Source organism: Sus scrofa, chromosome 12 (assembly GCF_054392235.1).
Source record: "Sus scrofa isolate SSC_HxYL_T2T_F1_AM1 chromosome 12, Sscrofa_HxYL_maternal_Yorkshire_Landrace_v2.0, whole genome shotgun sequence".
Lineage (NCBI taxonomy): Eukaryota > Metazoa > Chordata > Mammalia > Artiodactyla > Suidae > Sus > Sus scrofa.
Window position 1 is genome coordinate 12,365,167 of NC_139394.1, and position 13,092 is coordinate 12,378,258.

Here is a 13,092-nt window from a genome sequence, read left to right on the forward strand (position 1 = left end):
CAACGCTAGATCCAAGCCACATCTGAGAACTATGTCAAAGCCTCTGGCAATGCCGGATCCTTAACCCACTGAACAAGGCCAGGGATCAAACCCGAAACCTCATAGTTCCTTGTTGGATTCATTTCCAGTGGGCCACAATGGGAACTCCTGTGTGTGTATTTTAACCTGTAAAGATACTTGCAATGTGCTAACGACAGTTATCTGAATCTTAGGTGGTACTTCTATAGATAAACTCTATTTTCTGCTTTTCCTTCCGTCCTCAAATATTAAGGACCTATTAGGTGTCAAGCACCAGTAGATGACAGGTGTCACATTCATAATAGGACTAAACATATATTTACTTTCTGCCTCATGGATAAGTAAGCGATGAAATAATTATAGCACAGTTGCAAGTCAAAAACGTGCAGAGAAAAAAAAGCAAGTTCTGGAGTTCCCGTTGTGGCACAGTGTTTAACGAATCCACCTAGGAACCATGAGGTTGCAGGTTCGATCCCTGGCCTTGCTCAGTGGGTTAAGGATCCGGTGTTGCCGTGAGCTGTGGTGTAGGTTGCAGATGCGGCTCGGATCTGGTGTTGCTGTGGCTCTGGCATAGACTGGTGGCTACAGCTCCTATTCGACCCCTAGCCTGGGAACCTCCATATGTCGTGGGAAGCGGCCCTAGAAAAGGAAAAAAGACAAAAAAAAAAAAAAAGGGGGGGGGAAGTTCTGTGATAAAGAGGATCAGGAGATGATGTCTGAGGGTCAGGGGAGACCTCTGACATTTAAGTCCAGTCTGAGCTTTGAAAAGGAGGCAACTTCAGGAAAGGGAGAGTGAGGGGTGCAGGCAGGTTCCCACGGGAGGGAAGAGCATATGCAAATGCCCTGAGCAGCTGGGCCCTTTAGGGGAACGGAAAGGTCAGTGTAGCTGGAACACAGGGGACTTCTGTGTTCAGAACTGGACACTGGATGAGGCAGAGGAGCCCTCGTTTCGGGGACAGTTGTTCTTTCTGCGGCAGATACTTTCTAAGGTACCTCCATCCTTCCGAGACACGCAGACACACAGACACACAGACATAGACACACACACTCTCTCTCTCTCTCCTAAGCTGCCAAGCCTAAAGTTCTGTGCAAATTCTCCCTCTTTAGAATTAAAGACTCTACCGATCAGGCTGACTACTCTCTGGGATGATTCTGGTAACGGCCAACATCTACCTAAACCCAGTGTTTTCGTTTTGGTTTTGGCGATGTGGTACTGTTTTTGCTCTGTGTGTATTTTACCTGGGCCAGTCATGGAGTACAGCAGAGGCTCACTCTCACGTCACGGTTTTAGAAAAATCTGGTTGATAACATCAAATAATCATTGCTAAGAAAGAAGTCAACCACTCTTTTGAAACCTCTATGTAATTTGGAGTTTCTGTACAAGATTATTTACAAAATTAAAAGAAGAGGAACTTTTTTTTAAACACACACACACACACACACACACACACCCCAACCAACCAAACCATAAAACCAGCAGCAGCAAGAAACCCAATCTTACCTAATTATTCAGATAGACTAGAATATTTCCTTTGGGGGTAACTTCCAGTTTCCTTCCTTCTGACACCATGCTTATAGTTCCAACATATTCTGGGGCTGGGGGAGAATAGAACAGATGCCGTTTTCCCAAACCCCACATCCCTGAGTGAATTGTGAGCTGTCCCCTTAGGTGAGGGTCTGCATGACCTTTCCAGGTCCCCTGTAAGGTTTAGACTTTGTGAAGAAACGGTTAAGGATGCGTTGGGGTCAAAGCGAGACTCCAGCTGAACGTCTCCACCCCTAAATCAAGCAGCCTGCCAGGGCGTTGCCCCCACTTTCAGGTTCCATGCCAGGGCTGGAGAAGCAAGGTGCCAGGGGCCAAGATGTTGCAGCAGGAAGAGGGGGAGGGGTGGACTTTCCACAGAGGGGTCGATACAGGTAGTGAGTATGGAGCTCTCAGTGCTCCAGAGACCCTGAGGTCCTAGGCCAGCAGCACAGCGACCCCAGAAGGTGAGCATCATTTACGATCCCTGCTTAATGGGTGAGGAGCCAGGGGCTGTCCAAGCGGCCTCGACCTCACGGTCTGTGCTGTACCGATGATGAGCTGGTTAATGATGAATCGGAGGAATGGGGCCAGAGCCTTGGGAAGCGCCTAGGAAATGAAGAAAACCAAATCTATGCAGGCGCATCCGATTTGAAGCTGAGGTTTAGAAAGGGAACATCAAGAGGACAGAGCATCAGGACTCCCAAGGCGCACAGGTGTCGCAGGGCGTGGCCTGGGGTGGATGGCTGCATCTCACCTATTCCCAGGTAAGACCTGAGGGGCTGGAGGTGGGAAGCATGGGTTTTAGCTTTTTCTCTTGAATAGTCTGATAAAACAATAGACCTTCTCCTCAGAGGAAGGCACATATGATGCTGCAAACAATGCCAAGGGTGGACCATCAGGAGAAGCCCATCCCTGCCAGGTGAAGAGCGCCAGGTTGTCAAGGTAAGAGGCGGAGAGACACAGGCCCCGTTTGAAAAGGCACGAGCCTGTGTGATTGCCTCGTCTGGTTTCCGTCTCATGGATGCTGCTTGGAAGAGGCCCGTGGTCCCCAGAAGGCGGTGGCCCGGGGATTTGGACCTGGGTTTGGCTGAACCCCAAGCCTGTTAGGCTTCATTATTCTCATGGGGTGAACCAAAAGGCCTGAAGGTTAAAAGCCAGAACCCCCACACCCGCCACGCACAACAGCTGGAATCTCTTCATCCTTCTAGATGGGGAAAAACCTTACAACCTGGGAGGGGGTTTGGGGTACAGCTTACAGCAGAAACCAAAGGCCAACCAGATCCGCCACGAACCCCACCTCACAAGACGGCAAGTCCAACTGCCGTCACAGACCCTTTCGTTAGATTTTTTTGAAAAATTTAAGTAGTTTACAATGTTGTGTTAGTTTCAGCTGTACAGGAGATAGTTACACGTATCTCTACGTATTTGCTGTTCTTCAGATTCTTTTCCCCTGTAGGTTATTACAAGATAAGTACAGTTCCCTGTGCTTTATGGTAGGTTCTTGTTGGTTATCTATTTTATATATAGTAGTTGTATATTAATCCCTAACTCCTAATTCATCCCTACCCCGCCTTCCTCTTTGGTAACTGTTAAATTTGTTTTGTCTGTGAGTCCGTTTGCTAAATAAGCATCATTTTCTTAGATTCCATGTATAATTGGTAGCCTGGATTTGTCTGTCTGATTTGCATCACTTAGTAGGATAATCTCTAGGTCCAACCATGTTGCTACAAATGACATTTCATTCTTACTACGTATGGCCGAATAATATTCCATTGTACACACACACACTTTATCCATTCATAGGTCAACGGACATTTAGGCACAGACTATTTCAAAAAAGCGTTCACCATAGGACGCCTTATGGACCTAAGAATGGACTTATTCTCCCAGATTTGAAATACTGCCCGGTACTCCCGAGCACAAGGAGGGGACCTCCGTTTGCTGAATGACCAATGGCCGCTGACTTCCGAAGCTACGCAAAGTCAATTCCAGGGAGCAGTGCATTTTTCTTTCTGAACCATCAGGTCTACCCAGCCATTGGGAGGGTGGCCGATGGGCACCAAGACCAAGGCTCTAATCCAGGTTCCTTGATCCCACTGGACATTCCAGATCTGCACACCATCTGAGAGGCTCCTCACCCCTGCGGTAACTACTGAAACGCAAGGACACCTGTACCTACCTGGCCAGAGTGCAGCTACGTGCCTGGGAGGACGAGGCTGAATACGGGCGACGGGAGAGGAGGATGTCAGAGAAAATGTTGGCTACATCTGCTCCATGATGACAAAACCCATAACCAGTCAGCGACCAGGTGATTTTGAAGAATCCAAGCGAAGATGTCCCCATACAAAAGGGTGCTCCTGCCCCACGTCCACCCAGGGCATTCAAAGACGAGGCCGATGTTTTGAAAAATATAAAATTTTAATAAAGGCTACATCTCTTAATTACAATAATTATTGTACCAAGTAATTTTCCTTAAATGAACTCTTTATAATGCATCATTTACAGTATAAGTAGAACAAAATGCCATGGCAAAAGTCATTGAGTACAAGACTTGTAATAAAAAGGCATAAAATATATTTATACATAAACCCCTTTCAAAAAACAAGGGAAAGCTTGAGCCCTCAATATAGGGCAACACACGGAGTGGCTCACCGTGCAAAGTACAGGTACTGTACTGATTCAAAGTCAAGCACTAGAGATAGTGGATTAATACTCTTTCGCCGCACAATATATACAGACGTATAGCACAAGGACCAGGGCAAACGAACTGTACAGATTAAGTTAACATAAACACCCGAACGTCAGCATGAAGGCGTCTGGAGGAAAGGGTGCTGCTAGGTCTTCCCACAACTATCTGCTTCTTGGGGGGGGGGGTGCTGGTGAGGGGAGTGGGTGGTTAGTTTCCAGAAGGGCTAGAGTCCAAAGACTAACTTAAGAAAACTCCGAGAAACTGTCATTTCCATGAATGCACACCTAGAACCGCTAGGTTCTGGCAGGCCTCTGCCGCTGGATGCTGGGCTTTGGTGGGGAGCTACAAGAAGTTACAGGATGAACCTAGGGCCCCGGGAAGGCTCCCCCCTCCTCCGCAATGAACCATCCGTCCAACACGAAGACCACACCCCGCCCCCACCCAAAGGGCGGTCCGTGAGGGTGCATCTTAATCAAACCTGAAGACCTTTATGACAAAAAGAGAGCAGCATGGGGGAGGGATGCACCAATTTCTGTGTCGAGGGGAGGGCACCACGTTTTTAAAAAGTCTATCGTCACCTAGAGAAACGCAGGGCGGAGCTTAATTCCTCTTTTTAATGAAGAAATCATTAATGCACTCCTAGCTCAACTCCAAAGCTTAGAACAATTACAAACATCCTGTCTCCCCCCTTCCGTGTTTAAAGCAGCATATCCATAAACTGGGGATTGGGGTGGGGGGAGACTCAGTTATTCAATAAATATCAGTAAGGATTCCTGTTCAGGGAAGCTATACACAGTTTCTCTTAGTTTATGGATTTCAGATCCCTAGGAAGTCATATATTATGTATGGCAGTCTCTCAAATACAGTCAGCATCTTCAACAGCCACGAGTGGTCATGTTTTTAATAAATAGTTCAGGCTTTTCTTATCTCCGTACCCAGCTGGGGAATAATGAAAGCCAACCTCCCCCCACCCTCCCGAAGGCCCCGTGGCCAAGAGTCTTCCCCCAGACTTCGACGTCTTCACTGGTTGAGTCTTCCTTCAAAGGGCTGGGTTGCGGGCGCTCACGTCCAAGGCCGGTCGTGAGGGCTTGGGCCCCGCGGGCCGCCCGAGGCTCAATCGATTCTCTCCACCTTGCCCAGAATCCTGCCTTCATACATAGGCAGCACCATCTCATCGTCCCAGATCTCCTCGAAAACCGCTCCACAGGCGAACTCGTCGCTCGCTGTTTTGAAGTAATACCTTCAAAGGAAGACCCAACACACGTCTTGGTTAAGCTGCATTTTCTACTGAGTCTGTCAACCTCGGAGGACTAAGGTATCTGAAGAGGGCTGGTACAACAGGTGGCAGGGAAACCTCTGCCCACATCTGCTTTGAGATAGCCAGCGGGCTGGTGCAAGGGAAGGCACCCTGGAGGTGGTGGGCTGGGTGCCCCCCGCCACCTGAGAACCCAGGACCTCCAGCCCAGAACGGCTGCTGTCCCCCCGCCCCCACACACTTGGTGAAAAGTACACTTTGTGGAGCAGAGTTTCCTTCCTTCTCCCCCTTTGTGGGGGATGGAGGCAGGGGCATGCCTCGAGGTCACCTGCAGCAGTGGCCCCCCCCCGGGGGGGGGGGGGGCGACCCCGCCAAGCCACCCCCGGAGTCAGCCACTCTGATCCTACAGAAGTCTGGGGAGGGAATCCCTTCCGGCCGGTCTCGGAGACGGGCATGGCCAGGGGACAGGCGGGACGGGCTGCTTCCTCTGTGGCCGCTGCGGGAGGCAGGCCAGGCCAGTGCTGCTTCCCAGGGCGGCCGACAGCCTCGGCCCCACACCACTGTCCCCTCTTCTCCCTGTTTCCGCCCCTCCTCCAGGGTGACACACCAAAGGCCCTCCTGCCTGTTGATTAAAGGTTCCTTTCGTCCCACCCCAGCCTGTTTAATTGCACGGACGTAAATGACCAGCGTCACATTCGACAACAAGTGCCGTCCTGCAGGCCCAGGCCCACCCAAGCCTCTTCCTTCGCCATCCCCAGCCAGGGAGACCCTTCTTCAGGTGTCGGCCCTGCCAGCTGACACCTTCCGTGAAGAAAGGCCACTCATGGAGGGCGGGTCACAGCTCCTCCCCTGTGGGGGGGGAACAGCTCCTCCAAAAAAAAAAAAAAACACAGAAAAAGAGACGGTGTCTCAGGGTTATGGTTGTTTTTTGGTTTCTGTCCTGAAAAATATTTTTTTCTTTCAAATTCCCCTTGGTTAGAGCTCAATTTCTTTCCTCTTTAATGAAGGCGAGCCAAATACTTTCATAGGCGATAAGGCTAAATAAAGTGAAACAGCTGGATGGAGTCAAGGGTCTTGGTTCCTGGCATTCCCAGCTGAGCCAGCGCATCGCGGTGGGCAGCCCGGCTCTGGTGGGTCAGTGGTGAAGCCGCTTCAGAGCCAGGAGCTCAGACTCTCTGGGGAGGTTCAGGAGATGGCGAGCAAATGGGGCGGCGATGGGGCTGGGCAGACCGCGGGCTGCAGGCAGGGAACGTCACCTTCCCAATCCCGACGCCCTCCCGGCCCGGCCTGGCCCAGCCATCAGTCAGGTTCAGGGCGTCGGGCTCTCCCGGGCTTTCCGAGCAGACACCCGATGCTCGGATGCTTTTACATAACGGCAGCCTCTTCCAGAGAGGGGAGAGGCCACGTTGCCCTGGGCGGCCCCCCGAGCCTTCAAAGGCACTGCGCTGCCCTCGTCCTCTCCAAGCAGTGGGCTCTCCCACTGCCACAGGCTTTCTGTGGCGAACTTTGCTTTCTTCCGACATCTGGCACCAAGAGCATCTGGCACGTCGGGAGGGACTGTTCTCCTTTTGAACCTCTGCCATGCTGCGACTCCTCGACACAGCCCAGGTCCCCCACTCCCCAGACCCATCCTCACCGGGCTTCGGATGGGGGAGTAAGGGGGTGCAAAGGGCGTGTTGAAGCACCACCCCTGCTGGGGGGACGCAGCGGCGCACCCAGCGCCCCCTCGACCCAGGAGGGCAGCTCCGGCCCAGAGAGCAAGTGTAGACAGATAAGGCAGCTGGGAAGGACCTCGCCACAGCCTGATCCAATCAGTAAAGAATTTGCGAGTCAACCATTTGTGCAAGTCTTTGTGCATTAAAGGGGAGGCCGGGGCTTCAAAGCCAGGCTTATTAAGTGTGCCTTAGCAAAAAAAAAAAAAAAAAAAATCAGAGCCAGATGTGGCCGGAGTGACTGAGCGCCTCCCCAGCAGCCTCTCTGCTCAGCGCTCCCCGGCCCTTCTCCCCTGAAGGTCACCTGCAGTTCCACTCAAAGTCCAGCCGAGTCAAAGCTCAGATCAAAATGAACCCCTGGAGGGGCACGCTTGTGTAATTAGTTTCACCTTGTGTCTGTGCAAGATATAAAAAAACTTAACAGCAGCCAGGCCCGTTCCCCAATCCCCCTGGTTCATTTCCAGAACTCTCTCACCCATGTGTAAAAGGCAGAGATCTAAGCCCAGCTCCACACCCTGCTGTCAGCTGTCAGTCACCAGCAGGGTCCCAGCCCTGAGCCCCATCCCTTCCCCTACAAAGGGTGGCACTCGGGGTCCCAAATCAGCGCCCAGGTGGAGGTGGCTGGCGAAGTTGGGCAGGGCCTGCTCCAGAAGGGTCGGGGTCTCAGACCCCTGCTCACCTGGCAGGTGGCTAAGTGCTGTGACAGTTCTCCACTCTCCTCCCTGGCTTGAGATGGCAGCAAAATGGCACCTCCTGGGCTCCTCTTTTACCTGTGTGCCCAGGTGTCCCCCTTACCCTCCTAGTCCCGGCCCTGCTCAGTGCAGATGTAGCTGGAGCCAAATCCATGTGTTCCCCTGGGATAAAGCCCACCAAGAAGGGGCAAGCAGGACTCGGGATGCGCTAAGGTGCAGGTGTCACCTGTCCCGCATTGAGGGCAAAGTGACCAAGAAATGCCCCTGGCCCTCACTGGGCTCTTTAACCCCCTGCAGGGCCCTGGAAGGCCAGGGTGGGCACATGTACCGCATAGATGGGGAAAGGGGGGCTCCCTCCTCAAGACCCCGGCAGGGAGCGGAGGCACGGAGGCCCAGCAGGAAGAGTGATGCCTGCCCACAGGTCCTGCCTTTTCTCTGTTCTGGACAAAGAACAATCCTGGTGACACAGAGCGAGGAAGAGTGCTTTAGACAGAGAGGCCGCCGCCTACGTGCACGGGCAATGCTCTCTGCGGGTCCCCGAGCCTTCAGTTTGAGTGGTCTCTCCTGGACCCAGCCAGGAGAGCCGCCTTTCCGTCCCCTAATCAGTCCGTCTGTCCGTCTGTCTGTCTTCTCTCTCTCTCGCTTTCAGGGAGGGCCTCCACAGGATGGCCCCGGCCCGGCTCTCCTGTGACAAAGCCAGCCATCCCTCGTCTCCTCAGTCTTGTTCACCTGTTAAGAAAAAGCCCCGCCAGGCTCCCACAGAGCCCTCTCTGCCGCCGCCGCCACTGCCGCTGTGTCATTTCTGTGAGTGGGGAGGAGACAGAGGACAAGACAGGAGCAAAGGCCTCTCCGGTGGCCTCCTGGGCCCCCCGGGTCTGGCCAGGCTGGGGAAGCGATGCTGGCTCTCGGTTCTGAGCAAAGAGAAAGAAGCCACAGAACTCTTACCTATAATTTCCCTTTTTGCTGAGCTGCTCTTTAAAGTGGCCCAGGGTCAAGCTCTGAGCCTTCAGCATCCTCCTGTACGGAATTTCTTCTCCACAGAAAAAGTAAGTGACAACCAGCTCGCTGGCCTGGAGAGTGTGGACCCCTGCCAGCTTCTTTGGCTCTTTGTGGCTGAAAGTAAGATAGAAAAACAAGTTCAGTGCGCTCGCACGTGCACACGCGTGTGCACACACGCGCCTCCGCAAACACTGTCTTCTGAGATACAGTGAGGCCGCCGCTGTTGGTTCCGAGGGTGCCTAGGTGTGAGGCCATGTGTCACAGTGGCAGCCGCCTCTGGTGGACACACAGTCCTACCTATCCCAGGTCACTGCGTGCAGTACACAGGAAGGGACCACTTCCTTCTACCAAATGGGGGGACAGAGCAGTCTCTATCGGGTGGGTACCATTGGGAAACTCTCCCAGAGCCACAGGGACACCTGCCTTGACCAGGATCTGCTGTTGAGAGGAACCCTGGGATGGCCTGAACTGGGAATGTCAACACCTGCTGGGCGCAGTGGCGGGGGCGGGGAGTGGGGGGGGGGGGGGAGGCAGGTCTGGACAGCTGGTCAACCCTAGGTCACCCAATTACAATAGCATGGAAGTTTTTCCCCTCAAACACCGCTCATTGCTCATGATGAAGAAGCTAAGAGAGAAGACTTTAATGATTTAGGCCCCTTTAGATCTCTGCAGCTGATTACCTTTTTGAAAAAAAATCTTTTTATGGCTGCACCTGTGGCATATGGAAATTCTCAGGCCAGGGGTCAAAACGGAGCTGCAGCTGCCGACCTATGCCACACCCACAGGCACACCGGATTCGAGTCACATCTGTGACCTACGTGGCAGCCTGCAGCAAGGCCGGGTCCTTAACCCACTGAGCAAGGCGAGGGATTGAACCCGCATCCTCATGGACACCATGTTGGGTTCTTAACCCACTGAGCCACAAGAGGAACTCCCTGTAGCTGATTACTTTTTAAACACACCATCCTGGAATGAGATGAACCTGGGCTTCCCGGTCCACTTCTCAAGAGTGTAAGTTTAGGACAGGAACCATGGCTCGGCAGGGAAAACATTCTGCTTCCCCACGCAGAACAAAGATGGTCCTGTCTCCATCTCTGCAATGGGGGAAAAGCATCTTTACACTCAGTATGACACAAAGACGTTTTTCCAAATTGCTGACTTTCCAGTCAAACAGGGGCAGCTTTTCCATCCAGGGTGGGTCCCTTTTATGCATCTGCTGATGGCTTCATGTCTCAGAGAGTGACGTACATGGACAGGGGCCCCCTGAGCCACCCACCCATCACTTAGGAAGAACACTTGTGTACAAGTCATGATGCATTTCTCGGGACAGGCAGGGTTTTTCAAGACCCTAATTTATGGCAGCCTCTGGGTTTACTGTTCCTTGTCATTGACGTTAAAATCAAGGTGATTTTTTTTATTATTATTATTATTTCTTTTTTTTTTTTGCTTTTTCTTGGGCCGCTCCCGCGGCATATGGAGGTTCCCAGGCTAGGGGTCGAAACGGAGCTGTAGCCGCTGGCCTACGCCAGAGCCACAGCAACGTGGGATCAGGATCCGAGCCACGTCTGCAACCTACACCACAGCTCATGGCAACACCGGATCCTTAACCCACTAAGCAAGGGCAAGGACCGAACCCGCCACCTCATGGTTCCTAGTCGGATTCGTTAACCACTGCGCCACGACAGGAACTCCAAAATCAAGGTGATTTTATAGACGGAAAGAAAAATCGCAACCCCATCAGCAGGTACCCTGAACCTATAAATAAGCCTCTGGGCGGGTCTCAGCAACACCAGGTAAAGACACTCACTCTTCTGAAGCCAGGCTCGGGTTGGAGAAAGGTGTAGCTCCTGTCTGACCAGTGGCCGAGTGGTTCCTGTCCCTCTGCTGACTGGCCACGCAGCACCTAAGGGCGTGCAGGATTTAGAAGGAAGCCTGCCCCCGGGGCCAATGGGAAGCAGATCGAGAACTGCTGTCACTGCCTCCTAGAGACAGACAGACCAGACTTCCATCCACGAGGAGAGCCACCGAAGGCCCTTGCTGACCGTGGCTCCAGGAGGCCTGGAAAAGCCAAGCTAAGCCCCGGGAGAGTCCAGGACTGGACACTGGCAGCCCAGGCAGAGGGCTGAAGGTTCTAGATTCCTCATCCGTCTTGACAGCTTCTCGTAAGCTCATCTTACCAGCCTTAAACGATCGGGACATTCATAAGGAATGGCATTCGTAAGGCCTTTACAGAAATCCCCTCTCTTCCTTCTAGGTGTGCCTTGCTAGATCGCGGTTAGCTCTTTGGACTGGACAGAACCAAAGGGAACCGCTTCTAGAGGCTGGCGAGGGGGCCTCCACCTCTGACCCCACCCCTGCCCCTCACTCTGCCCCCATGGCCACTCACCGCTGCTTGGGGGGCTTCGACACCTCAGCCAGCCTGCGGCAGGCCTCCTCCAGCTGTGCCAGGGTGTTGGGTGGGGTCAGGGGAGGCATCGCTGGGTCCTGGGTGAATGGGTGGGCACGGGGGGTGGTGCGGGGGTGCCCGTTGCTGCCCCCCCACAGGTGGTGGCGGCCGGCTCGCTCAGCTGGGGACGGGCGGGCGGACTCTAAGGGGTAGGCCCGTTTCGTGCTTTGGGCACTGAACAAGGAATGAGGAGAGAGAAAGCAGAGGAAAGAAACGGGGTTAGAAAAACTGGAAAATGTGACTTCAATAGAAACCTCTATTCTGCCTTCAGAGAGAGGAGAAAAAAATAACTCTACCATAACACGAACAGGGGGTGTTGCCAAAACAGGGCATTTTTGTGGTCTGCTCCGTCCAACGTTTAATATTAAGAGGACAGGAGCAAACAGTCCCATTTGTTTTCGGCCGACTGCAAAAACAGCCATCCCCACAATAGCTCCGCGGTGACCCCCGGGGCGGCAGCGGCGGTGTTTACCTATGGGGCTTGGGCTTGCTCGGCCGCTCACTCTCCAGCACCCACTGCCAGACATCCTGCGACCTGTCTCCTTCCTCCCCGGGAAGCTGCAGCGCCCCCGCTCCGCCGGGGGCCCCTCCTTCCCTGGCGGGCAGGGCCGGGCCCGGCTCCGTGCCTTTCGCATTTCGTCTGGGTGGGGTACTGCCTCTGCGGGGAACCAAGAACCACATCCAGCCCAGAGACCCTCGGACGTCTGCGTTTCCGGAGCCCCTCGGAGCGGACAGGTGGGCGAGTGAAGGGTGCCCCGGCCCCTGCTCCCCCTGCCCTGCCCCGCCCCACCCCAGGCCGCCCCTCCTGGCGGCTAAGTGCCTGTGACCTCCGACCCTCCGTCGCCCGCACCCAGGGTTCTGGTTGGGGAAGAAGCCCCGACTGGGACGCCCGCGGCTGCCCGACCCTTACCCAAACTGCTCAGGCGCCACGGGCTCCGGAGCCTTGGGGTGGCTCTTGCACTTGGAGTAGCAGTAATACTCGGCGCCCCCGGGGCAGAAGCAGCGCACCCGCTGGGTGGCCTCGGCCTCGATCTCCTCCTTGGTCTTGGGGATGGCATGGTGGTGGATGTAGTGGTGGTGGACGTGCTTCGTCGTCTGCTTGGTCACGAAGCCCTTGGCCCCAAGGAGGGGACAGCCAGCAGGGGAGGCGGCGGCAGCGGCGGCGGGCAGCTTGCCCCCGGGCGGGAGGAGCGGGTGGTACGGCTGGTGGTGGTGGTGGTGGTGATGGTCGGGGGAGCGGGCACGTGGGCTGTAGCGGCCCATGCCGGGGGACTGGCAGCCGGGGGTCTTGAGGACCCTGGACAGGTGGTCGTCCAGGATGGTCTGCGGGTCCTCCTCATAGGTGCCCGAGGGCAGGAGGGAGAGGGGGTGCTGGGCGGGCCCCGCCTCCCGGGAGCTCAGCGTCGCCAGCTCGGTGCCCTCCTTCTCTTCGTCCTGGAAGGGAAGGCAGCAGGAGGGGGGGCGCCCGGGTCAGCAGGAGCCCCCCCCCCCACCGCCCGCCCCCTGCACGTGGCAGGTCAGAGGGAGGGGCAAGGGGGCACTACCTCTCGGATCTGCTGCAGGCGCTCCTCCAGGCTGTGGCGGGTCTCCAATTCCAGCTTCAGCTTCTCCAGCCTGGAGATCAGCTCCGCCGCGAAGGTGGCGGGCTCCACGGGGGTCATCTCCTTGGGCAGGCGGTGGGTTCTCTGCAGGATGCGGGGAGGAGAGGGACCAGGCGTGGTTAGCGGGCCAGTGCGCGGCGGCCGGGGCTGCCAGG

General features: G+C 54.7%; 1 protein-coding gene across 32 annotated transcripts in view; it reads right to left on the reverse strand.

Moving 5' to 3' along the window:
- Positions 1–3,942: 3,942 nt before the first annotated feature.
- Positions 3,943–13,092, reverse strand: part of AXIN2 (axin 2) — a 32,078-nt gene continuing 22,928 nt past the window's right edge. For 11 of the 32 annotated variants that reach the window (XM_084983974.1, XM_084983976.1, XM_021066736.2 and 8 more), the window contains exons 5-11: positions 12,881–13,021; positions 12,247–12,770; positions 11,809–11,994; positions 11,277–11,510; positions 10,698–10,793; positions 8,837–9,004; positions 3,943–5,472 (exon numbers count right to left, since the gene is read on the reverse strand). In XM_084983974.1, the coding sequence (XP_084840100.1) occupies positions 5,346–5,472; positions 8,837–9,004; positions 10,698–10,793; positions 11,277–11,510; positions 11,809–11,994; positions 12,247–12,770; positions 12,881–13,021 (1,476 nt within the window). In that variant the 3' untranslated portion in view covers positions 3,943–5,345. The remainder of the gene's footprint in view (positions 5,473–8,836; positions 9,005–10,697; positions 10,794–11,276; positions 11,511–11,808; positions 11,995–12,246; positions 12,771–12,880; positions 13,022–13,092) is intronic. The other 21 variants (XM_084983987.1, XM_084983990.1, XM_084983984.1 and 18 more) reach the window with 3 other exon arrangements.